This window comes from Macadamia integrifolia, chromosome 11 (assembly GCF_013358625.1).
Source record: "Macadamia integrifolia cultivar HAES 741 chromosome 11, SCU_Mint_v3, whole genome shotgun sequence".
In the NCBI taxonomy this organism is placed as follows: domain Eukaryota; kingdom Viridiplantae; phylum Streptophyta; class Magnoliopsida; order Proteales; family Proteaceae; genus Macadamia; species Macadamia integrifolia.
The window spans coordinates 2,125,618-2,148,624 of record NC_056567.1 but is presented as its reverse complement, the minus strand read 5'-3'; the positions used below and the strand labels follow the sequence as shown (position 1 = coordinate 2,148,624).

The 23,007-nt window shown below is 37.6% G+C and overlaps 4 protein-coding genes across 19 annotated transcripts; 1 reads left to right on the top strand and 3 right to left on the bottom strand.

The window, feature by feature from the left end:
* Nucleotides 1–1,508: 1,508 nt before the first annotated feature.
* On the top strand, nucleotides 1,509–12,688 carry LOC122093718 (disease resistance protein RUN1-like). 7 transcript variants are annotated; one of them, XM_042664160.1, is made up of 9 exons: nucleotides 1,509–2,102; nucleotides 2,215–3,331; nucleotides 3,425–3,736; nucleotides 3,824–4,660; nucleotides 4,752–4,834; nucleotides 7,061–7,153; nucleotides 8,004–8,864; nucleotides 11,783–12,022; nucleotides 12,145–12,688. In XM_042664160.1, exons 1-5 carry the CDS (start codon nucleotides 1,588–1,590, stop codon nucleotides 4,806–4,808), a joined length of 2,838 nt encoding a protein of 945 aa, XP_042520094.1. In that variant the 5' UTR covers nucleotides 1,509–1,587; the 3' UTR covers nucleotides 4,809–4,834; nucleotides 7,061–7,153; nucleotides 8,004–8,864; nucleotides 11,783–12,022; nucleotides 12,145–12,688. The 7 variants fall into 7 exon arrangements, with proteins under 7 accessions (XP_042520094.1, XP_042520091.1, XP_042520090.1 ...); XM_042664157.1 differs by having other exon boundaries at nucleotides 8,008–8,864; nucleotides 11,783–12,688; XM_042664156.1 differs by having other exon boundaries at nucleotides 11,783–12,688.
* LOC122093895 (UPF0481 protein At3g47200-like) lies at nucleotides 8,467–12,467 on the bottom strand. Its single transcript, XM_042664441.1, has 2 exons — nucleotides 11,533–12,467; nucleotides 8,467–8,779 (listed from the first exon to the last, which is right to left on the bottom strand). The coding sequence occupies exons 1-2, from the start codon at nucleotides 12,465–12,467 to the stop codon at nucleotides 8,467–8,469; spliced, it is 1,248 nt and encodes a 415-aa protein (XP_042520375.1).
* Nucleotides 12,689–13,959: 1,271 nt separating the features above from the next.
* Nucleotides 13,960–17,638, bottom strand: LOC122093128 (UPF0481 protein At3g47200-like). Of its 10 annotated transcripts, none has more exons than XM_042663376.1 (5): nucleotides 17,465–17,638; nucleotides 17,281–17,358; nucleotides 17,086–17,204; nucleotides 16,739–16,857; nucleotides 13,960–15,408 (listed from the first exon to the last, which is right to left on the bottom strand). In XM_042663376.1, the coding sequence occupies exon 5, from the start codon at nucleotides 15,295–15,297 to the stop codon at nucleotides 14,041–14,043; it is 1,257 nt and encodes a 418-aa protein (XP_042519310.1). In that variant the 5' UTR covers nucleotides 15,298–15,408; nucleotides 16,739–16,857; nucleotides 17,086–17,204; nucleotides 17,281–17,358; nucleotides 17,465–17,638; the 3' UTR covers nucleotides 13,960–14,040. The 10 variants fall into 10 exon arrangements, with proteins under 10 accessions (XP_042519310.1, XP_042519315.1, XP_042519313.1 ...); XM_042663381.1 differs by having other exon boundaries at nucleotides 17,086–17,189; XM_042663379.1 differs by having other exon boundaries at nucleotides 17,086–17,358.
* Nucleotides 17,639–21,582: 3,944 nt separating this feature from the next.
* On the bottom strand, nucleotides 21,583–22,857 carry LOC122093894 (UPF0481 protein At3g47200-like). Its single transcript, XM_042664440.1, has one exon. It carries the CDS (start codon nucleotides 22,855–22,857, stop codon nucleotides 21,583–21,585), a length of 1,275 nt encoding a protein of 424 aa, XP_042520374.1.
* Nucleotides 22,858–23,007: the final 150 nt, after the last annotated feature.

The window sequence follows — 23,007 nt, the reverse complement described above, 5'->3', positions numbered from 1 at the left end:
AAGTGAAGTTCCATGCGGTTTTTACAAAGAAAAATAAAATAAAAGTTTCCGATCAAAGGATTCTCTTTCACTTTTTTTATTTTAATATTCTAAAAAATCATGTTCTCACATGTCATGAACCACTAAAACGAGACAAAATTTTTTTTTATAGAGAGCATAGTTATTAAATTCGGATGAAAAATTATTCGAATTAATGCTTTTTATTAATTTCATGATTCGGTCAAAATATCGATCAAAAAAACTGAGATAATAAAATTCAAGTTCAGGAATTATTTGTTTACAAAAATAAAAAGCAGACAATAAATTCGGATGTTATTGTTAATATTTGCAATACTTATTTCATATTATTTATCAATTATCATATGTACATAACATATAAATGATATAAAAATTAAAATTTTAAATTTTAAAGATAAAAATTATTATATTTAGCTTTTTTTTTTTTTTTTCTAAACTTATTTCTTATTACTCAAATAATTGAATCAGAGAAAGAGAGACTGAGAGAGGGGACTGAGAACAAATTTAGCTAGACCCACGTCACCCACCATGTATGTTCACCTTAAAGACTAGAGAAAAAGTAACGACCGTAAGACTTACTCAAACCAAAATGGGGTGAGATATATATATTTTTTTTGTATAAGTGTGAGAGATTACCTTAGGAAAGATAAACTTTGTCAGTTTCTATTAAAAAAAGAAGAAGAGTAACATTAGGATAATAAATGCATAATAACCATATTATTTTCTAAAGGCTTATTGACTTATTCAAGATAAAGTTTTTTATTTTTATTTATTTTTTATTTTTTAAATATGGGATAAAATTAGGTTATAATTCGGATAAATTTTGGTTCGGCAGAATTATTCGTGAATTTTAAAAAACTCTATAAAATTCAAGAATTTTTTATTTGATTTGAATTCGAATAGAATTATTCGTAAAATTCAGTAAAATTCTATTCGGTGGAATTATTCGTGAATAATTCGGAGAATTTAATAACTAGGATAGAGAGGGACATGATCTTCATATTCTCCACAATGAAATTTAAAAGAGAACCGTGTGAATCCACTTTGAAGCATATATTCAGGTATCGGAATCGATATCGTTATTATTAATTTTCCAATATTGATTCAGATTCAATTAAATAAAAAAATATAATTTTTTACCATTTTACTCTTGAAACCATATAGTACTCGATGTAAGTATCGAGTATCAATATACAAATATAATATTCACAATAATACAAAAAAATAGGATACCGATACTTGAAAACATGGTCTGAAATTAAAAAGTAAAAAAAAAAAAAAAAAATAAACTAAAGAGTCGAAGTGACTCTGGTTGAATATCCTTTTTTGGACTGCGAAGTTCCAACGTCACTCTCTCTAGAAAGGTCCCTCTCAACAGCCCACCCCATCTCACACCGTTCGTAGGATATGGGGGCCACCTTCTATGGATGGTGTGATATGGGGTGAGGTGTATTCGATTCTAGTTATTTAGGGTCTCTTGAGTCTCTGGTCTCTGTTCTTTATTCCTATTTCTGTGTTCATCTCTTGGGAGAAGAAAATCGCCATTCAATCTGATCTTGTGCTCTATCCATGGCTGCCGAGTTGACTTACATGGGAGGAAGCGGCTTACCTTCCTCCCGACCGTGGAAGTATGATGTATTCTTGAGTTTTTGCGGTCAGGACACTCGCACCAACTTCACCGATTACCTCTTTAATTGGTTGGTCCAGAATGGGATTCACACATTTAGAGACGACGAAGGGCTAAACAGAGGAGAGGATATCTCTTCAGAACTGATGGAAGCCATTGAAGGTTCTAGGATTGCCATTATCGTCTTCTCTGAGAATTATGCTTCTTCAACCTGGTGCCTTGTTGAGCTAGTGAAGATCCTCCATTGCAAAAAGAAAAATCAAATAGAAAAGGTTATACCTGTTTTCTACAAGGTGGATCCAGCCGATGTCAGGAAACAGAGCAACACTTATGCAGAGGCATTTATGAGACATGAAGAACGTTTCAAGGAGAACATGGGGAAGGTGGAGGAGTGGAGGGCTGCTCTCACAGAAGCTGCGAATTTGTCAGGGTGGGATCAAGCAAATATTGCAAATGGGTAAGTCTTAAGCATATTCAAATTTAGGTCATGCTTCTTTATAGTTGCTGCCTTCTTGACTTAGTAACTGTAGTTATATTTTGTGTGTATGTGTGTGTGTCAAAATGGTCAGGTATGAAGCAGAGCTTATAAAGAAAATTGCAGAAGAAGTGTTGACAACGGTGGAACAGACACGCTTGCATGTTGCACCACATCCAGTTGGGTTAAATTCTCACATTGAGCATATAGGTTGTTTGCTAAATGATGGCAGATTGGATCTTGTTCACATTATAGGGATATACGGCTCTGGTGGAATAGGTAAGACGACTATAGCTAAGGCCGTTTTTAACTCCGAGTACAAAAATTTTGATGGTAGCAGCTTTCTTGCTAATGTTAGATCAGTGGTTTCAAGCCAACAAAAGGGTTTAGTTCTCCTACAAAAACAGCTTCTCTCTGATGTCTTGAATAGAAGTGACATAGACATAGACATAGACAATGAGCACAAAGGAATAATTATTATCAAAGAACGTCTATGCTATAAAAGAGTTCTTATTGTTCTTGATGATGTGGATGAAATGGAACAATTCTATGAATTGGTTGGAGGGCATGGTTGCTTTGGTTCAGGAAGTCGAATCATTCTAACAACTAGAGATGAGCATTTGCTAAATAAGCTGGATGTGGATGAAAAGTATAAATATAGAGTCCAGACAATGAATAAAAATGATTCTCTTCAACTTTTTAGTCATCATGCTTTTCGACAAAATCATCCATTTGAAGACTATGTGCAGCTCTCAAATGATGTAATAAATTATGCAGGGGGCCTTCCATTAGCTCTTGTGGTTTTGGGTTCTCTTCTATACAAAAGAAGTCAAGTTGAGTGGGAAAGTGAATTAAAGAAATTAAGAAAGATACCCAATGGTCGGATTTTAGAAAAACTTGAAATAAGTTATAATGCACTAGATGATTCCAACCGGACCATATTCCTTGATATATCATGCTTTTTTATTGGGGAGGACAAAAATTGTGTAAATACAATTCTCGATGCTTGTGGTTTGGATGGAGAAGCAGGAATTAAACTTCTCACAGAGAGGTCTCTAGTAGCAATTGATGATAAAAATAGGATACATATGCATGATGTAATTCGAGACATGGGAAGGGAAATTGTTCGCAAACAGTCTCCTCGTAAGCCTGAAGGACGGAGTAGATTGTGGGATGATGACGATGCCATTGATGTATTGATAAACCTCACTGTAAGTAATAACACAAATTAATCTCTTATCACAATATGATGATTATTAGCAAATATATTTATGAAAATTGTCCTTTCTTTATACTTTTATCAGGGAACTGATGTAGTTGAAGGCCTTCAATTTAACTTGTTTCGATATGATGTAGAAGAGTTTGGCCGGTTGATCGTTGAAGGATTTTCGAAAATGCCTAATTTAAGATTACTTGAAGTTGATAGTTTATGGTCTAGCATTGAAATAGATCTAGAACCTTCTCTTCAGGAGTGTCTTTTTTGTTTTAGAAAACTCGTTTGGGTTAGTTGGAAAGGATTCCCCTTCAAATGCATACCAAATAATTTTCTTCTAGGGAACCTTGTTATTCTTGACTTGCAAAAGAGCAAACTCAGAGAAGTTTGGAAGGAAACCAAGGTATGCTACAATTTTTGACTTTTCCTTTATTTGTTTGATTTTTATCATTTATATTTTAGGGGAACTAATTTTTCCTCTTTCTTCCAGTATCTCCCAAAGTTGGAGGAGCTCAATCTTAGTGATTCTCCTTACCTAACCCGTACACCGGACTTCTCGGGGCTTCTGAATCTTGAGAAACTGATTCTTAATTGTTGTGAAAGTTTGGTTGAAGTCCATGGAAGTATTGAATGTCTTAAGAAACTTGTAATCTTGGATCTACGGTATTGCGGCAATCTCAAGAATCTTCCAAGCGGTATTAGTAAATTGGTATCACTTGAAACACTTACAATTTCTTTCTGCTCAAAACTTGATAATTTGCCAAAGGGGATCGGGAACTTGAGACATTTAACAATGCTTGATGCGAGTGACACGATTATAAAAGAGCGACCTTCTTCCTTTGGACTTTTAAAGAACCTTATCACTTCCAGTCATTCTTTGCATGACAGAATAAAATATTCAGAGGATCGAGTTTCATCCTTAAAACACTTAGCTCTGGGAAATTGCAAGCTAACTGACAGTGATATACCTAATGATTTTTGGATGTTATACTCTTTGGAGTCATTGAATCTATCTTGGAATTGCTTTGGGATCCTTCCATCTTGCATTGGCCGGCTTTCAAAACTTCAAACTTTGGATTTGTGCTATTGTCGAAGACTCAAGTCACTCCCAATGCTTCCATCAAGTTTGCGTTCTCTTGATGCATTAGGCTGCAGGATGTTGAAAAGGTCACCAAATTTGTCAAACATGAAGCACCTAAGGATGCTAGACCTTTCAGGCTGTGAAAACCTGATTGAAATTGAGGGCTTAGAGGATTTGAATTCTGCAGCAACTATAAGATTAAATTATTGCATCAGATTGAAAAATTCTGGCAAGAAGAGAATCTTGGTTCGTTCTCTCTCTCTCTCTCTCTCTCTCTCTCTCTCTCAAGATTCTTGCAGTTCTTTAAATAACATGATTTGATTGGTTCCATGAACAGGACATAGTTAAAGACCTTCGAGAACGTAACATTGACATCTCTTTGGAATGGGAATGAGGTTCGAGACTGGTTTGGATTTCAAAGTGAGTTATTTTATATATATATATATATATATATATATTTGTAGTAGTAGTAGAATTGAAAACATGGCATCCATAAGGCTTTTGACTCCATTCGATGGAATTTCATCTTTGAAGTCCTATTTCAAATGGCATTCCCTTTTGTCTTTGTGCATTGGATTCATTCTTGTATGTCATCTCCCTGTTTCTCCATCTTTATTAATGGTAACCCCATTGGCTACTTCTCTTCCTCGAGATGTATCCCCTAAGGGGCCCACTCTCTCCCTTCCTCTTTTCCCTCCTCTTTTCCCCATCCCCTGATGTCCTTTCTAGATCCATTCAATCTAGTACTGCCTCCACCTCCTCATATCCCCCCTCCCCAGATGTAAATCCATTAATCTAACCCATCTTGCTTTCACTGATGATTGATGGTTTTCTCTAAAGCTGATCCCGTCTTTATTGAATCCATTATGTCTTCCGTTTCCCATCGAATCCCGGCCAAGCCATCATATTAACCTCCTCAAGTCCCAACTTTTTCTTTCTGGAGTAACTAACTCTTCTAAAGCCAGTCTTATTCAGCTAACTAGATTTACTCTTGGTTCTCTTCCTATCAGATATTTGGGCCTCTCTCTCATCTTTGCTAGGCTCTCTGCTCATCATTGCACCCATATTGGATCTCATAAAGAAAAAGCTCCAGCCCTGGAAAGGTAAGCTCCTCTCCTATGCCGGCCATCTTGTCATTATCAGATCCGTGCTTCAATCCTACTACCTCTACTGTTCGGGCATTTTTGTGCTTCCCAAGCCACCATAAAGGCTATGTAATCCCTCTTTTGCAACTTCCTTTGGAAAGGGTTTGATTCTACCAAATTCCTCCACCCCCTCAGTTGGCCCTCTGTTTGCCTCCCTAAAGCTGAAAGGAGCTTGAGTCTTCGAAGAATCAAAGGTGTCAATACTGCGGGCATTCTCAAACTCATTTGGAAACTTGCCTCCATACATAACAACATTTGGGTCTTTTGGGTTTACTCTACTCTCCTTGGTAAGGATTCCTCATGGACTTCCATTCCTATTGATGCTTCTTGGGTCTTGCGCAACATTCTTCTTACCAGATAAATTTCCCTTGACACCATATCTTTATCTATTGGGGATGGATCCTCCATCTCTCTTTGGCTTGATCATTGACATTCTCTGGGTGTTCTCCTCTACCTTGTTAGCATCAGATCCATTTATTCCTCTGGTATCCCCAAAGATTCTCTTATCGCCTCCATCATCTCTAATGGTGTCTGGTGCCCCCCTCCCTCCCCTCCCCCCCTCCCCCTCTCTCTAAACTCCAGTCGGCCCTTCCCCCAGGTCACCGTTGAAGATTTGATAAAGTCATCTGGTCTCCCTCACCCTCTGGTCTCTTTAGCTCTTCCTCGGCCTGGGATTTTGTTAGAGCTAGAGACCCCTTAGTTCCTTGGAGACAATTTGTTTGGTTCAAAGGTCACATTCACTGCCATTATTTCACTGCTTGGCGCACCCTTTCTAACTGCCTCCTTACCCAGTATTTCTTAATCTACAAACACATCTAGGTTCCCACTACCTGTTGCCTTTGTTGGAATGGCTCTGAAGATGTCAACCATATCTTCTTCTCTTATGCTTTCGCTTCCTCTTTCTGGAAGTGTGTCCTTCGCAGTTGTTGGCCTTTCAGGAGATATATTTTCTGTTCATGAAAGAATGAATTTGGGTTGATATGACTTTTAGTGTAGTTTCATTTGTGACATTACCGGAAACCTTGCCTCCTGTGCCACCATCAACCACATTTGGATGGAACGTAATCTTCATAGATCGATCTCTAACTCCGGATCCTTTGATAGGATTTGGAAAGTCATCTTTTTTTTTTTTTTTAGTTCTAAGCTAGCTATGCTTCCCCATTGCCTTGTAAGGGATTCCCCAATGGTTCATTGTTGTCTCCTGGGGTTTGCCCATGTCTATTCTCCCCCACCCCCTAGTTGGTTGGTGTGGTTGTGTTGCTTTTGCCTCTCCTATTAGTAGCTAATAAAGTTGCAAGTAGGGCGATAAGGAGACTGGATAAAGGAAGGGAAAGGTTAGCCCTTTGCGATTCATCAAGCTGTTCATAAGACCTATGAGACCGCTTTTGAACGATTTATCCTTTTATTAAAATCTCATAACTATATTGTAAATTGACATTTAAAATGGAATTTTTGTCATTTCATAATACTCTCAGCCTTACCCCTCTCTTGTTTCTTGCAGGAATCGAGCTCTTCTTGAAGAGTTGATGTCGCTCTCTAGGGCTAGGGAGATAAGGATTTTGATCTGCTCCTTCACTCTCGTTTAATGCATTAGGTATATTAACTTCCTTTTCATATTACTCTTTTTATTGATAGGACTTGTGAATTGGGTTTTGGTGTCTGGGTTTATTTTTGTAAAAGGACAATTAACTTTTTTTTGTATATCAGTCCTATTCGATCCTATTATCAACAGAACTCCTGGTAGCAATGGGCTTCCACACACCACATGCTACCAAGTGCGTTAGGAACTTGTATCCTTCACTTCATCTTTGTTATACTTTTTTGGCCCTCTCGTTTGATCCTATGATTGTTTTTCTGTTTCTCTAGTCAGTTTGTTTGAGGATGTTTTTTCATTCCTCCACAAGCTTTCATTTTCCATTGATTTATTCCGGAATCTTTTTATTCTAGTTGTTTTCACTTGTGTTCATGTCTTTTTCATTTCTTTCTTCCTCTCATACATCTATGGAGGCCTTCTTCTAAAGCCTCCCTTAACATACCTTACTTGCCGATAATATTCGTTTCTTATTTTGTTTATGGTGGTTGAACCATCAACTTACGTTTGCATGGACCACCACCTTCCCTTTTTTTTTTTTTCTGATAGCAGCACAATGCAGGGTTCTTTTTACCTGGGAACTTCATCTTTAGTTTTAATGCACACAGAAGTTCCTTGAATGCAGTTCATCTAATTTGTTATTAATCTGTGAATTCTGTTGGAAAGTCGATTGGTTATATTTTCCTTTTATCTGTGTTATGTTCTACATGCATAATCCTTCTGTTGTGCAGAAAAATCTACTCTCTCATGCACCCCTTTTGTACATTTTCATTGTTCTAATATTTAGGCTAAGTCGCCAGGGATGCTGATTAAAATGTATGTAATTCTGTTTATTTTGCTTTGTTGTTACAAGATAGAGAGAGAGAGCAGCTGCAACAGAGAAGCTTGCAGAGTGTGAGAAAACCATTTTCTTCTTAGTAGGCAGTTGAAAGCTTTATGTCCTCCAATAGACCCATGGGATCCCAACAAAATGAGATGTATCAAAGGGGTGAAAGTTTCGAGGTAAATAAGAAAACACCTAGTGGATTGAACCCAGTAAGCATTGATACCTCAAAAGACTTTGAGCAGGTTGAGATAGAAACTGCTACTTCAAATTTTATCGGAGAAGGCGGTGAGTCCCCCTCAGATGCATTCAACTCTTCCACTTGACCATCTGATACTGAAGCAAACATGCTCTTTAGATCCTGAGTCAATTCAATACATCCATGGCACCAGAAGGCTCCTCTACTTCTTTGGCCAAAACTCCTGAGAAGCATTCACGGGGTTTTGTCAGGTTCTTTCCACCCAAAAGAAAGAATGGACACTGGATTTTTGCTTTACATCATTCGTAACCAAATTGATTGGTTATTGTGGTAAACATGGAGGTCGACATTTTGTAGATAAGCGATTGAAGAGTTTTTGGACCAGCCATTTATATGTTTATGGAAAGCATGTTGAAAAGGAACTTCAGAGGTACAGATGAAGCCCAACTTCATAACTAGAATCAATTCTTGCTGCAAACCTCGTAATGTTCTATGAAAGCAATCCGAAGCTGCTCCATTATTCAGTATGAATGCCACCACCATGTTGAGGGATACAAGACTATTTATAGAACAATCAAGCTGATGACATCCTTCAATTACTGATATCCTGCAATGACCACAAGCTGGGAGTGCAAATATAACTATGTTTGCAAAATGAAACTGAAGATTGTAAGATCACCAAGGAGACCAAGGTACAATCAACTACTGATATATGTTGGAACAAAACAACTTTAAATAACATCTCTAACTTAATCAAAGATCCCAAATGGACTATCATCATAGTGAGCCAGAAAAACCCATAACCAACCATACTTACTTCAAATGAAAGTTTCTATAACTTTCTACCTTGTCAAAGAAGTATTATGGACCCTTTGAACTGTGGGGGGTACAAAGGGTATATGTGTGTGTCGGTTGAATAACTTGGGTGGTAATTCACTCAAGTATCTGACTATGGAGCTAATTCCCAAGTAGAATTAGATTGTTTCCTTATTTATATTATTTCTTTCCTAATTACTTGTAATTCCTTCTTGTTGTTTCCTTGTTAGGATAGATCACAATTCTTTATGTCCTTTTTCTCTTGTAATTCTATTGACTATATAAATAAAGGTCAGGTAGACTGCTTTTCACGATTCTGTGAACTAGCAGTCTCGGTTTCTTCTCCTTCTTCTCCATTCTTCTTCCTATTTCTCTTGGTGATTGCTGGTTGTTAGTCTTTGATATTGTTACATACCCAACCAAGGCCCTCTAGTAAATATAAATTTCTAATCAGATATGTTGTAACAGCAACACACACTTGCAGGAGAATAGAATAGAAAGTTATATAAAACAGATCCTAGGAACAGAGGAAAATCCAAGAATTACTGCACACTGTAACAATAGGACAAGTAGATGCATTCAACACATGAGGCACACTTACTGATTCATCATTGCCAGTGAGGCATACTTACCTCCCAAAAAAAAAAAAAAAAAAAAGATGATGAAAATCCAGTTGCATTTCATTCTGCTTCCTGAGTATATGAAATCAACCCAGGCTGAACCCAGGAAGCATGTGTCAAAGATGTCCGAGCATTTTCTGGTTTTGGGCTGGCTTGGTTTTGTAAGCATAGATTAAGAGGAATTCCAGGTTGTTTCAAGAATCAAGGTAATTTTTGGTTGGAATGCCGATGATTCAGGCGGTTGATGTACTTTGAAATTCCTTAGCACTAAAACACAAGTTCTGAACAGAGTAGTAACTTGATATTTGTGTGGGGAATCAATTTCAAAGTGGGCTTGACTCAGTAAATCATTGAATAGTTTAGAAAGGGAAAAGAAGAACAATATTAAGAATTGCTTGTCAAAGGCAAGTCAACATGCTTCTATACAAAAATTTTAGTGAGATGAGTTTAATAGTGTGCTAAGTTCATCTGGTATACAGTTGTGCTCCTTTGCGCTTTGAGCATATTGAACCAAGCAGTTTGCCACATCTGGAAGTTTGGTTAATAAGACTGAAACAATGCATAAGTCTTCCTGAGAGCAATTTTGTAGAGGTAGCAGCCATCTTCTCCTCAAGGCTAAGGTATATCTAGTTTTGAAGATGAAGCAAATAGGGGTGTATGTCTTTAATCTCTATCATCCTAGAATCATCTTTGGAAAATCTCCATTCTATATATACAACAAAGAACCTGTGTCTTCATCATCAGAGTTCTTCTAACATGAACTCTTCTTTGCTCTCTGCTAATTCCTCTTCCCTCACCACAAATTTCTCTTTTCTAGTCTAAAGAAGCAATTCATGTTCGGACTTCCAAGTGGGATTCTTTATATTTTGTTTTCAGCAAGGAATCTCTCGCTGATCTCTCAGTTAGCTCTCATTCTGCTGGAATCTGCTTGAAACCATTTGTATACGTATAAATAAATTGAGGGCCGGAAGGGGTGGCCGCAAATGAGGTTTTGTCGAAGGTGAAGGAGAAATTAAACCGAATGTTGAGCTGGGAAAGCCTTCTCTTCTGGTGGTTGTTCCAGTGGTGAAGCTATTCTTGGCTGATCAAGCATTCTCTCTTTCTCTCAAGAAGCATTTTAAGCCATTTCTCTGCGGTGGGAGGCTCATTGTTTATTAAAAAAACCTGAAACTCTGGCGATTTTGAGATCATGGCTAGAGAAGGAACCTTTGAACCTCTAAACTCTGCAACATATGGATGGTGACACAGAAGAAATGGAGACTACGTATTTTGAATTCCCATGAAAATCGTACCATATCTGAATGAGTATCTTTCCCTTTCTTGCTGTTAGTTAGGATTAAAATAATAATTGGAGTTCAATGATTTAAATCAAACTGATGAAATCCAACAATCAACAAACGCTATCATGCCTTATTCCTGGGTGACCCGCTAGCATGCTCTATTCCTTGCCCCAAGTTTAATTATGCTTTGAGATGTTGACAAATAATTCAGACAAAGTGGTTGCATTTAATGAATTCTTGTGTGCAAAAACTTCTCATGGAGCTCTCCAGTATATCAAGAAACAGCAAGGAAAAATATATCAAATGGAAGACAAGAACTAATAATAACTTAGGATAGAGAATAAGGTTTGCAAGAAGGTAAGAACTAGCATTACAATAGCACCAACGAAGGAAATTATGGTCCATGGGTTGTTGAAGTAATCAAGCTTCAGTGTTGCTTGCCACTTATGCCAACTTGTTCGATAATAAGCATTCATTTTTTGGCAAATTCCCACATAATAGAATTTGTGAAGAGTACCACCGTTCCATACCCTGCTAAAGAAAAGGGAAGCATCTTCTTCAGTGCTCAACCGGTTCTCTAATATTCCTTGGTCCCCAAGTAAATGCACATCATTTGATGAGTTAATGAGAGAATCCAGAAGTACAACATAAGAAGTGATTCGGTTAGGCAAGAAATAACAACACTGCTCATAAGTATGAGATTCCGAAAGAGTAGCTTTGTGCTTCCTTGAATTAGCAATGGTGGTATTTCCATAACCCCATCTTTGAATCTTATATTTAGTATTTCTTCATGGTTGCCCTTCCTGAATTTGACTTTGGCCTCTACAAGGTCTGTCACTTTAGGAATTACTTCCCAGTACTGATCATTCTCCAATGTCAACTCTACATTTGCAGAAGCTGAAATTATGTTGTTCCACAGCAAGTCAAGTATATGCTTTGTTTCAAGCCTAGAGCTGGATTTGGCAAGAACTGTCGTTGGCATCATAGTATCAAAGAAACCAAGTGCAAGCTCAGCAAGGGAAGAGCTTCTTTCCCCGGGAGGCATTGTTAGGTTGAAGAGACATTCAAGAACAACCCATAGGATTTGGTTCTCAAGCAACATCAAGTCAACTCGCAAGTTACTGTCCATCCAAGGTACACTGGATATGGGATCATCTCTTTGTCGTCCATCTATGCCGTTTCGTTTCCTGCAGAAATGTTCTAAGATGAAACAACCATCTACTAACATCATCTCCATGAATTCATCTGTGTCAAAGTCGACCAAATGTTCTGTGTAATACTCACGCGCACGTTCCTCCAACTGCTGAATGTCTTTGGTGAATATCTTTAAACTTGTTTGTGGAATTGGGCGCCGAGAGAGGAGGCCATGTAAATACCATAGCTTGAAGTCTTCCATGCTCTTCAGGTTTTCATGACCATGGTAACAAGGGCCAATTGAGACTATATGAGGCGCAAAAGCACCTTCACTTTGTCGAAAGAGTACGTGGGGAACTCTAAAGATACAAGCTTGAGAGGACAATGGTGGCTTAGAACGAAGCTTTGCTTCAATGGAAGATGCCAATGCTTCTTCTACATTCATAATTCTGTGATGTTCTTCCTATGTATTGGTAGAAGTTATGGCCTTTAAGAGTCTTGGAAATTACAACGCTTGTTGTTTCTTCTTTGAGAAAGTATATGGCTTCAAAAACCTGGAATTGAAACATGGAACATTCCCAGTAAATTCAGGTATGGGATAAACATGAGATGTAATTTGGTACTGGATCATTAAAGCTGAAATGAATAATTCACATATTCCCCTAATTATCTTTTATGTATGTATTTTGCATATTAACCCTTCCCGAGCACTAGAATGACAAAAAATATTAAGATGATATTTTTCTCTCCCTGCTCTCTCTCTCTCTCTCTCTCTCTCTCTCTCTCTCTCTCTCTCTCTCTCTCTCTCTCTTGTTAATGAGGATTGACTTTTCCCCAAGTCCAGCCCACCTGACCCCACAATCATTGGAACGAGATTAATCCCGTTGTGAGTAATTTCAAAGGTGTTGCCAAGGTGATTTAAACCCAGTTCAGACACTTTCTGAAATGTTGTGACAAGGATCAAATCCCCGTTTATCCCCTTGGGGTTATAGGGATTCTTTTGGTCATGCACTTAGTTCTATCATATGATATGTTTTAGAATGGGTTAAAATTTGGGGTGGATAGTTAATCTGATAGTCCCCAGCTCGCATCTAAAGTTTCATACCAAACAATTTATGTTAAGTGGCTGAATAAAGCATTTAGGCTGTCTTTCGATTGTCAAGAAAAGAAAAAGACAAAGAAAAAGTAAAATGCTACCAATAAAAAGAAAATGAAAAATTTTTTTTTTCTAATTATTTGTTTTCCAAATGGAAAAATAATAGTTTTATATTTAAATGATTTAAAATTATATAAAAATAACAAACATTCAACCAATCACTCTCATTGCTTTCTACCCAACAGACCAACGTACACTGATCACTTCTCACCCCTGGGGCACTTCTCTTTTCTTCCTTTTAAGAAGTCATCACATCACTTTTTTTGTATTCATATTCTCTTGCTCCAAGTCGGGAAGTCATCTCCTCCATGAGTTAAGGAGGTGGACCTGTTTGCAACATACATACACTCTGTTATCTTTCTCTGGGCCCATCACGACCAGCACCACCCACTAACACATCAGGTTCTCTCCACCAAAAGCACAGCTGCGCAGCTTTTTTCTTTCATGCTTTCAGCAAAACCAGAGTCAGCATATGTGGTGTATAAACCACCTTCACATGGCCATGGCAAATGTCGGGAAGAAGGGAAATGGGGTCATCAAAAACAAGGTTTCTCCCAACCTTTAGATGTTGATGGGCAAGTGTTGATTTCTTGTGAAGAATTGGTAAAAAATTGATAGATTCAAAATTGGCGACGAGCCAAATCCTTGAAAAGGTTCTTAACTCTTAATTATTCATTAGTAAGCGTAAAACATCCCCTTATTTAGCAGGTAAAGCCGCAATTACAAAGTTAAAAACTGCGCATCAAGCTCTGAGGTATTCCATCTAATTTCTTCTACCAAAAAAAAAAAAAAAATCGATCTAATTCTCTCTCCAAGCAAACAGAAGTATACACAATCGGATAACCTTTCAAATGAAAGACAACTAATAAAAACTTAGGATAGAGAATAAGGCTTGCAACAAGGTAAGAACTAGCATTACAATAGCACCAATGAAGGAAATTATGGTCCATGGGTTGTTGAAGTAATCACGCTTCAGTGTTGCTCGCCACTTATGCCAACTTGTTCCATAATAAGCATTCACTTTTTGGCAAATTCCCACATAATAGAATTTGTGAAGAGTACCACCTTTCCATACCCTGCTAAAGAAAAGGGAAGCATCTTCTTCAGTGCTCAACCAGTTCTCTAATATTCCTTGGTCCCCAAGTAAATGCACATCCTTTGATGAGTTAATGAGAGAATCCAAAAATACAACATAAGAAGTGATTCGGTTAGGCAAGAAAAAACAACACTGCTCATAAGCCATGAGATTCCGAAAGAGAAGTTCTGTGCTCCCTTGAATTAGCAATGGTGGTATTTCCATCACCCCATCTTCGAATCTTATATTCAATATTTCTTCAGGGCTGCCCTTTCTGAATTTGACTCCAGCCTCTACAAGGTTTTTCACTTTAGGAATTACTTCCCAATATTCATTCTCCAATGTCAACTCTACATCTGCAGAAGCTGAAATTATGCTATTCCACAGCAAGTCAAGCAAATGCTTTGTTTCAAATCTAGAGCTCGATTTGGCAGGAACTGTCATTGGCATCATAGTATCAAAGAAACCTAGAGCAAGCTCAGCAAAGGAAGGGTTCATTTCTCCGGAAGGCACTGTGAGGTTGAATAGACATTCAAGAACAAACCATGGAATTTGGTTCTCAAGCAACATCAAGTCAACTCGCAAGTAACTATCCATCCAAGGTGTATTGGATATGGGATCGTCTCTTTGTCTTTCTATGCCATTTACTTTCTTGCGGAAAAGTTCTAAGATGAAACAACCATCAACTAGCATCATCTCCACGAATTCATCTGTGTCAAATTCCATCAAATGTTCTGCATAACACTCACGTGCACGTTCCTCCAACTGCCGAATGGCTTTGGTGAATATCTTTAAACTTGTCTGTGAAGTTGGAGCACGAGAGAGGAGGCCATGCAAATACCATAGTTTGAATTCTTCCATTCTCTTCAGGTTTTCATGACCATGGTGGAAGGGGCCAATTGAGACAATATTAGGTGCAAAAGCACCTTCACTTTGTCGAGAGAGTACATGGGGAACTCTGAAGATACAAGCCCGAGAGGACAATGGAGGCTCAGGACAAAGCTTTGCTTCAATGGAAGATGTCAATATATCATCCACATCCATAATTCTGTAATGTTCTGCCAAAGTATAGGTAGAATTTATGGCCTTTTAAGAGTCTTGGAGATTACAACCCTTGTTGGTTCTTCTTCAAGAAAATATATGGCCTCAAAAACCCTGAGATGGAAGCATGGAACATTCTTTGTAAATTCAGGTATGGAATAAACATGAGGTGTAATTTGGTATAATCATTAAAGCTGCAATGAAAAATTCACATATTCGCACAAATATCTTTTATATATGCATTCTACATATTAAACTTTACCAAGCACCAATATGAGAAAAAGTATTAATATGATAATGGTTCTTGTGACCTGCACAGACAAAAGGGTTTCTCTGGGTCATGCACTTAGTTCTACCGTATGTTAGGTTTTAGATGGGGCTGAAATTTTGTGGATAGGTAATCTCAAGCTCCTAAGCTCATTTCCAAAGTTTTGTACCAAACAAATTATGTAAGGTGGCTGAATAAATCATTAAAAATTTCACCACTACCACAAGGGTGAATGTCAATCCTTAGACTAGGTCACTAGAGAGGGTGCACATGCGTGTTAATAAATTTTGAGCCTGATAATGATATGGGAAAAGAGCGCTACCTCGTCATGTGGCTCCTACACCCAGACATAGGAAGCTATGAAATTACAGTCCCGCCATCAGTGAAATAAAAAATTCCATCAATGTTGATGCCACTACACGTGCTCTCATTGGCCCCCATGCTGGTGCAGGGGCCACATGACCAGGCAACAATCTCTTGCCCGAATGATACATATCCAACTTGGACCATTCCCTAATATATTATCCTTCAACTTGTCAAAAAAGAAAAGCACTCCAAGGAAAGTGTACTTTCAAAAAATTCAACATTTGCACAGTAATTTACAATCTCTTGGAACAACATTTTTCTTCTTCTCTCCTGAGAAAAAATATTAATTGCAGGGTTTTGTTTAGCTTAAACTTTTGTAGCCAAAGGAAAGAGAAAGAGTGAATGTGACTGCTATCTGTTCAAACAAATTCACAGAACTAACATGAGCATTAGTCCCATTGTTATTACTACCTAATGCTACAAGAAGAATAAAAAATAAGGGGAAAAGAACGCTCCTTGGACGTGTGGTCCCTAAACCAACTTGAGGGCCAATGAGGAGACGCCATGAGCATATACAAGGGGTTGGTTTTTTACATTTCAGAGGGGTGGGGACGTCATTTTGTCGCCCTCTATATCCGGAGGCAGGGGCCACTTGACCAGGGATGACTCATTTCCCCAGTAAAATAGGGTAAGTGAATGCTAACCTGTTGGCACAAGTATATGCCAGCACACAGGCCAATGGGAAGGCGTGCGGGAGCATCTTCAGCATGGGGCAGTACGGTTTTTCCACACCTAATGTGTAGGCATAGACACATGCAAGCGGGTAGCAGTTCTTTCTACTTAATAACAATAAGGAAGAAAGAATGGTACCTCTTGGCGTGAGCAGCTCCCCACGCTGAAGATGCTCGTGCTCCCATTGGCCACACCCACTGGTATGCTCCTGCACCAGGAGGTAGTGCTTTCTTGCCCTAACTATAATAACATTAATCCTGCCAAATATCATTACATTCTGAGCTAGGAAGTGAAGAAGGTCATCAACGGAGGCAATTTCAGAATGAGACCTCATCATTTAAGGACTGAATGCAGTTGAATTCATTTATTACTTTTTATATTGCTCTTTGTTTAACTTGTTCATCAACAATAAACTTACAAAAGAGGTATCGTACTCATCAAGAACATCAATAACAATTGATCAGCTTTAAATACTTGAATTGTACCTCTCTTTACGTTCTTGCAGGCCTTGGAGATAGTTTTTATAAGGATTCTCGATAAACTGCTTGGCAGCAGCCGCTTTCTGAAACAGAGCCTCAAGCTTCGACACCTAAATTGGACGCCTCTGTTCCAAATTGTCCAAATTATTACGAAGGAAACCCTAACTCTATGAAATTTCACTGTAAATGTCTTAAAAGTACCTGGAATGTATGAAATTTTAGACAGTGTTCATAGCAAACACGAATCGGTTTTCAGAAACTCCTATATCAAACAAATTTCTGAAAAAAAAAAAAAAAAAAAAATCAAACTTCCTACCTGCAGAGATACAGTAATCGACCCGATAGAAAGAATTGAACAACTTTCGCCAGAAAGATCGAATCTTACCTGGAATCACCTAAAGAGACACCAGGAGGATATGAAGTCGGTTCTGATACAGATATTGCTGCTGGTCTGAGGGCACTTGCCGAATTTGGGCGCTGCAATGGCGGTCGGAGACTGAGCAGAAGAACGGAGTTGCCTGCAGTTCGAAATTGAGAGTTCGGTGTGTGTTTACCCGTAGTTATTTAATTCTCCGAATTATTCTGTCCAACAGAATTTTACGAATAATTGTGTTGAAATCTAAATCAAATAAAAATTCTTAAATTTTTTAAAATTCATAAATAATTCGGTCCAATCAAATTTTATCCGAATTATAACCTAATTTTATCCTATGTAAAAAAAAAAAAAAAATTATCTTGAATAAGTCAATAAGTCTTAAAAAAATGGTGTTATTATTATGCATTTATTATCCTAATGTTACTCTTCTTCTTTTTTTTAATAGAAATCGACAAAACTTATTTTTCCTGAGATAATCTCACATTTCTACAAAAAAAAAAAAAAAATCTCTCACCCTATTTTGGTTTGACTAAGTTTTACAATTGTTACTCTCTCTCTAGCATTTAAGGTGAACATGCATGGTGGGTGACGTGGGTCTAGCTGAAATTGTTCTCAGTCTCTCTTTCTCTGATTCAATTATTTGAGTAACATGAAATGAGTTAAAAAAAAAAAAAGCTAAATATAATAATTTTTATCTTTAAAATTTAAAACTTTAATTTTTATATCATTTGTATGTTATGTACATATGATAATTAATAGATAATATGAAACAAGTATTGCAAATATTAAAAATAACATTTGAATTTTTTGTCCACTTTTTATTTTTATCAAAGAATAATTCCCGAATCCCAATCCGAATCGGAACTCGAATTTTATTATCTCTGCTTTTTTGACTGATATTTTGACCGAATCGTTGAATTAATGAAATGCATTAATCCTAATAATTTTTCATCCGAATAATTCCCGAATCCAAATTTAATAACTATGTGTTTACCTACCACTTGCTAATTGTATGAGCAATGAAATATGTATGGGTGTCAAGTGGTTGGGTCGGGCTGGTCTCAATCGGGCCTAATCGGGCTTGAGTCCTTGACCACTTGAAAACCTTGCATTATGAATGTCCGTTTAAGTAAATGGGCATAGTTTTGGGGGGCATGGTACGGTTTATAATTGGGTCGGTCAGTGTCAGGCTTTAATCGGGCTATCTTAAAAGGGCCTTAACCGAGCTATGGAAATATTTGAGTTTAAACGGGCTCTAAATGTGCTTACCTTAAAATTATTTTCTTAAGTGGATTGAAGCCTCATAATTAACATTAAATCACAATAGTTTTATACAAAAAATAATCATACTAGATGGTTACCCCTATATTTAATAAAGAGAGAAATGCTATGAGATTATGATTGTTTTTAATAAAGGGGGTCGGGCTAAGTCGGGCTATAATGAGTCGGTTCAAGTCGGGCCTCTAATCGGTCGATCGGTTCGATCGGATGCCCAACGAGCTAGCTCCCTGCACCGTGAACGCCTGTTTAACAAACTTTTCTGACTTGAGCCCGACACGTTTATTAATCAGGCCAGTCTAAGTCGGGCTCGATCGGGCCAATCGGGCTTAGAATTGACACCCCTAGAAATATATACTTGTGTTTTGGGCGGGCTTCTGTTTCCATGTTGCACTTGGTGGGCTTTCGGTGGGTTCTCAATCAAAAAAAAAAAAAAAAGCTTTCGGTGGGGTTTTAGAGTTCCAGTAAATATTTTAATTGATGGGCTGTCTCATAAATTATATGGGCTGATAGAAATAATTGGCTACTTGGGCTTGATGAAAAACTTCCTCAAGCTATCCTTAGAGTCGAGAAAAAGTGACGATCAAGTTGGTTTTTCTCTCACTTGTAATTTTAATATTTGGTCATTGGGAAGGGTGGTTGGCAATACTTCTAACCTAAATAATGGAAACCGGAGGAGTGTTGGAGATGCTGTCTCTTCTTTGGATTTAATTACTGGAGATAAAGATAAGCTTGAGTTTAATATTACCAATTTGCGTGGAAGTATTGGAGATTGTGATTCTTGTAAATTTAATATTGTTCCCATGGATAATGGAGAGTTTAATATCATTTTCTTGGATAATGGTGGTTTATCTATTGGTCCTTCGTAAGGGCTCATGGCCATACCTCTAGTAATTTGGATGTTGTTGTAACACCGGGGTCTTCTGAAGTTGACCAAGCTCATAGGAGAAGCAACAGACTTCAAAATTTGAATTATATCTCGTTTTTGATGATTGAGGAGAGTGCACACGATGATGAGTGTTCTGTCATGGCAAGCAAACATGTTATTCCTATCTCTCCCTCCGGCATCAATATCAGTTTAGACGAGGTGAATTTGAAAGTGCGTTTGAAAGTCTCCTTTTTATTTTTATTTTAATAGCTAATAAGATGCACCTACGGTTTATTAACTATTGATGAAAATAAACTACACAATCATCAATGATGTTCATTGTGGCATGCAATTTATAAAGGTTGCTAGTTAATTAATCAATGGATGTTAGTGATTGGGTCACCCGTTAGGGGACATAATTAAGGCATCTAGGTGCGTTTATGATAATACTCAGGGTGGATGGTTATTACTGCGAGAAACGCCCTTAGATACATTTTTTGGTCATAAAGTTGGGCAGGTGGTCTAGTTAATTTAATTTTCCATCGGTGATTTTTCATTAAGCTCCAAATGACATAAAATAATAGTGAAAGAAAATTATTTCATTATAAAATCTAATTTTCCATTGCTTGTTTTAAAACTTTTTATAGGAAGTTTTTTGTTACGAGGGGGACCACATATTTCAGATGTTTTTTTTCTTTGATAAATTAGATTCATAATTTGATTGTAAGATCTTTACTCTTAAAATTTTAATATATAGAGGGTACCCTTTGTTGCCTTGGATGAACCCATATGGCCTATGCAATAGTAGGAGACATCCACATATGCTTCTCACAACCATATGATAGTGGCTGCATAATTTCAAAATTTAGTTATAATGATATAAATGGCTCTACCAAGTGAAAAATATGGTAAGCAAGCACTAAAGAATTCTACAATTACAATTTACAGCTTATAAGTAAAAATTAGAAAATTTTCATTATGCAAAATTTATCCTAAGTAAATTTTACATGAAATATTTTACACCGAAAGAATGGAACTGAATGAAATATGTTCTCAATTAGGTAATTTTATTGTTCTGGTAGATGATAATAGTGCAAGAGCTGAGAATCCCAACAAACCTAGCCTATTAAACGTTAAATCAGATTTAGAATATCCAACCATCAACCAAGCAGCCATGCATGGTTGAGTTGGTTTGGTTAGTAGGTTATATACTGAAATGAAAACACTTGTATGGATATCACCATAGGAGAGAGGCCTTAAAGACCAATGCAATTGAGAGCAACCCATGTGATTGGATCCAGCTCCTTTTCAACACGTTAGGCGGTATGTAACGATTGAGAGGATTCGGACACGCATTTTAACATATGAATGCGTATCCCAAATCCTCCCAACTGACGGATACCACATTACACACCCAACGTATTGTAGAGGATCTTTTTTTTCGTGGGATACCGATCCGAAATGATCCATTGAGCTAATCTCCTAATGATAGTGCCAGGCAAACAAAGCTCTTGAGTAAAACCCAAGCGGACATAGGTTAGAAACGAATTAGAAACGAAGGGTACGTAAGAGCTACAGCTGCAAATTTAGTTGTTCATTATTCAAGCTGACAAAGTTTGTGATAACTATTTAAAACGTATGTTACTTGCTTGGTACTTGCTAGTATATCAATTGGCGACTCATTGAAATAAAATCTTAAAACCAATTCTGTAAACAAAGTTCTAGACTTGAAGTAGCTGATCATCTTGAGTTTCTTGAAGATTCAACACGTTTTAGAGAATGAGTAAATGGGTCAAGACAATTAAGAGATATGGATTGAGAGCAAATTGTATTCACCTTAAGGAAAAAGGTCCTGATTACACAAGTCAAAATGCAAACAGATAGTTGAAAATCCGGAATATCTAGATTACATATTTATTTGCAGTCTGTATTGCACAACTGGGCATTAAATTGCATAACATATCAAATGTGTGACAAGAAACTAATGGTCACTTAGGATAATGAATAAGGTTCGCATGAAGGCATTAAGAAGTAGTAGTGCAATAACAACGATGAGGCAAATTATTGTCAGTGGATTGTTGAAGTAGTCACGCTTCAGTGTTGCTTGCCGCTTATGCCGACTAGTTCGATAATAAGCATTCACTTTCTGGTAAATTCCCACATAATAGAACTTGTGGAGAATAATACCTTTCAAAACCCTGCTAAAGAAAAGGGACCCATCTTCTGCAGTGCTCAAACGCTTCTCTAATATACCTTGGTCCCTTAGTAACTGCACATCCTTTGATGAGTGATTAATGAGACGGTTCAAAAGCATAACATAAGATGTGATCCGGCTGGGGAGGAAATAAGAACACTGCTCATAAGCAATGAGGTTCCGAAAGAGACATTTTGTGCTTCCCTGAATTGGCAATGGAGGAATATCCATTACCCAATCCTTGAATCTTATATTCAGTATTTCTTCAGGGTTGCCCTTCCTAAATTTGACTCCAGCCTCTACAACGTCTGTCACTTTAGGAATCACTTCCCAATATTCATTCTCCAATGTGACCTGACTCACCTCCAAATCTGCAGAAGCTGAAATTATGTTGTTCCACAGCAAGTCAAGTAAATGCTTCATTTCATGTGTAGAGCTCGATTTGGCAGGATCTATCATTGGCATCATAGTATCAAAGAAACCAAATGCAAGCTCGGCTAGGGATGGGCTTCTTTGTATGGGAGGCTCAGTGAGGTTGAATAGACATTCAAGAACAAACCATGGGATTTGGTTCTCAAGCAACATCAAGTCAACTCTCAAGAAAGTGTCCATCCAAAGTGTACTGGATATGGGATCATCTCTTTGAAGTCCTCCTATGCCATTTGCTTTCTTGCGGAAAAGTTCTAAGATGAAACAACCATCAACTAACATCATCTCCACGAATTCATCTGTGTCAAGGTCGATCAACTGTTCTGCATAACACTCACGTGCACGTTCCTCCAACTGCCGAATGGCTTTGGTGAATATCTTTAAACTTGTCTGTGGAGTTGGGGCACGAGAGAGAAGGCCATGCAAATACCATAGTTTGAATTCTTCCATGCTCTTCAGGTTTTCATGACCATGGTGAAAGGGGCCAATTGAGACTTTATTAGGTGCAAAAGCACCTTCACTTTGGCCAGAGAGTACATGGGGAACTCTGAAGATACAAGCTCGAGAGGACGATGGAGGCTTAGGAAGAAGCTTTGCTTCAATAGAAGATGCCAATACTTCATCCACATCCATGATTCTGTAATATTTTTCCTGACTATTGGTAGAAGTTATGACCTTTTAAGAGTCTTGGAAATTATAACCTTTGTTGGTTCCTCTTCAAGAAAATATATGGATTGCCTCAAAAACCCTGAAATGGAAGCATGGAACATTTTTTGTAAATTC

What these genes read in the sequence shown, in the direction of transcription:
- LOC122093128 (XM_042663378.1), bottom strand. Translation starts at nt 15,297, where the DNA reads ATGGATGTGGATGATATATTGACATCTTCCATTGAAGCAAAGCTTTGT.
- LOC122093894 (XM_042664440.1), bottom strand. Translation starts at nt 22,857, where the DNA reads ATGGATGTGGATGAAGTATTGGCATCTTCTATTGAAGCAAAGCTTCTT.
- LOC122093895 (XM_042664441.1), bottom strand. Translation starts at nt 12,467, where the DNA reads ATGAATGTAGAAGAAGCATTGGCATCTTCCATTGAAGCAAAGCTTCGT. An exon ending in ACCGAATCACTTCTTATGTT is followed by an intron (nt 8,780 to 11,532) that starts GTACTTCTGGAT and finishes TGGTCATTGCAG; the next exon opens with GATATCAGTAATTGAAGGAT.
- LOC122093718 (XM_042664162.1), top strand. Translation starts at nt 1,588, where the DNA reads ATGGCTGCCGAGTTGACTTACATGGGAGGAAGCGGCTTACCTTCCTCC. An exon ending in CAAGCAAATATTGCAAATGG is followed by an intron (nt 2,103 to 2,214) that starts GTAAGTCTTAAG and finishes CAAAATGGTCAG; the next exon opens with GTATGAAGCAGAGCTTATAA. An exon ending in CTGGCAAGAAGAGAATCTTG is followed by an intron (nt 4,661 to 4,751) that starts GTTCGTTCTCTC and finishes TTCCATGAACAG; the next exon opens with GACATAGTTAAAGACCTTCG.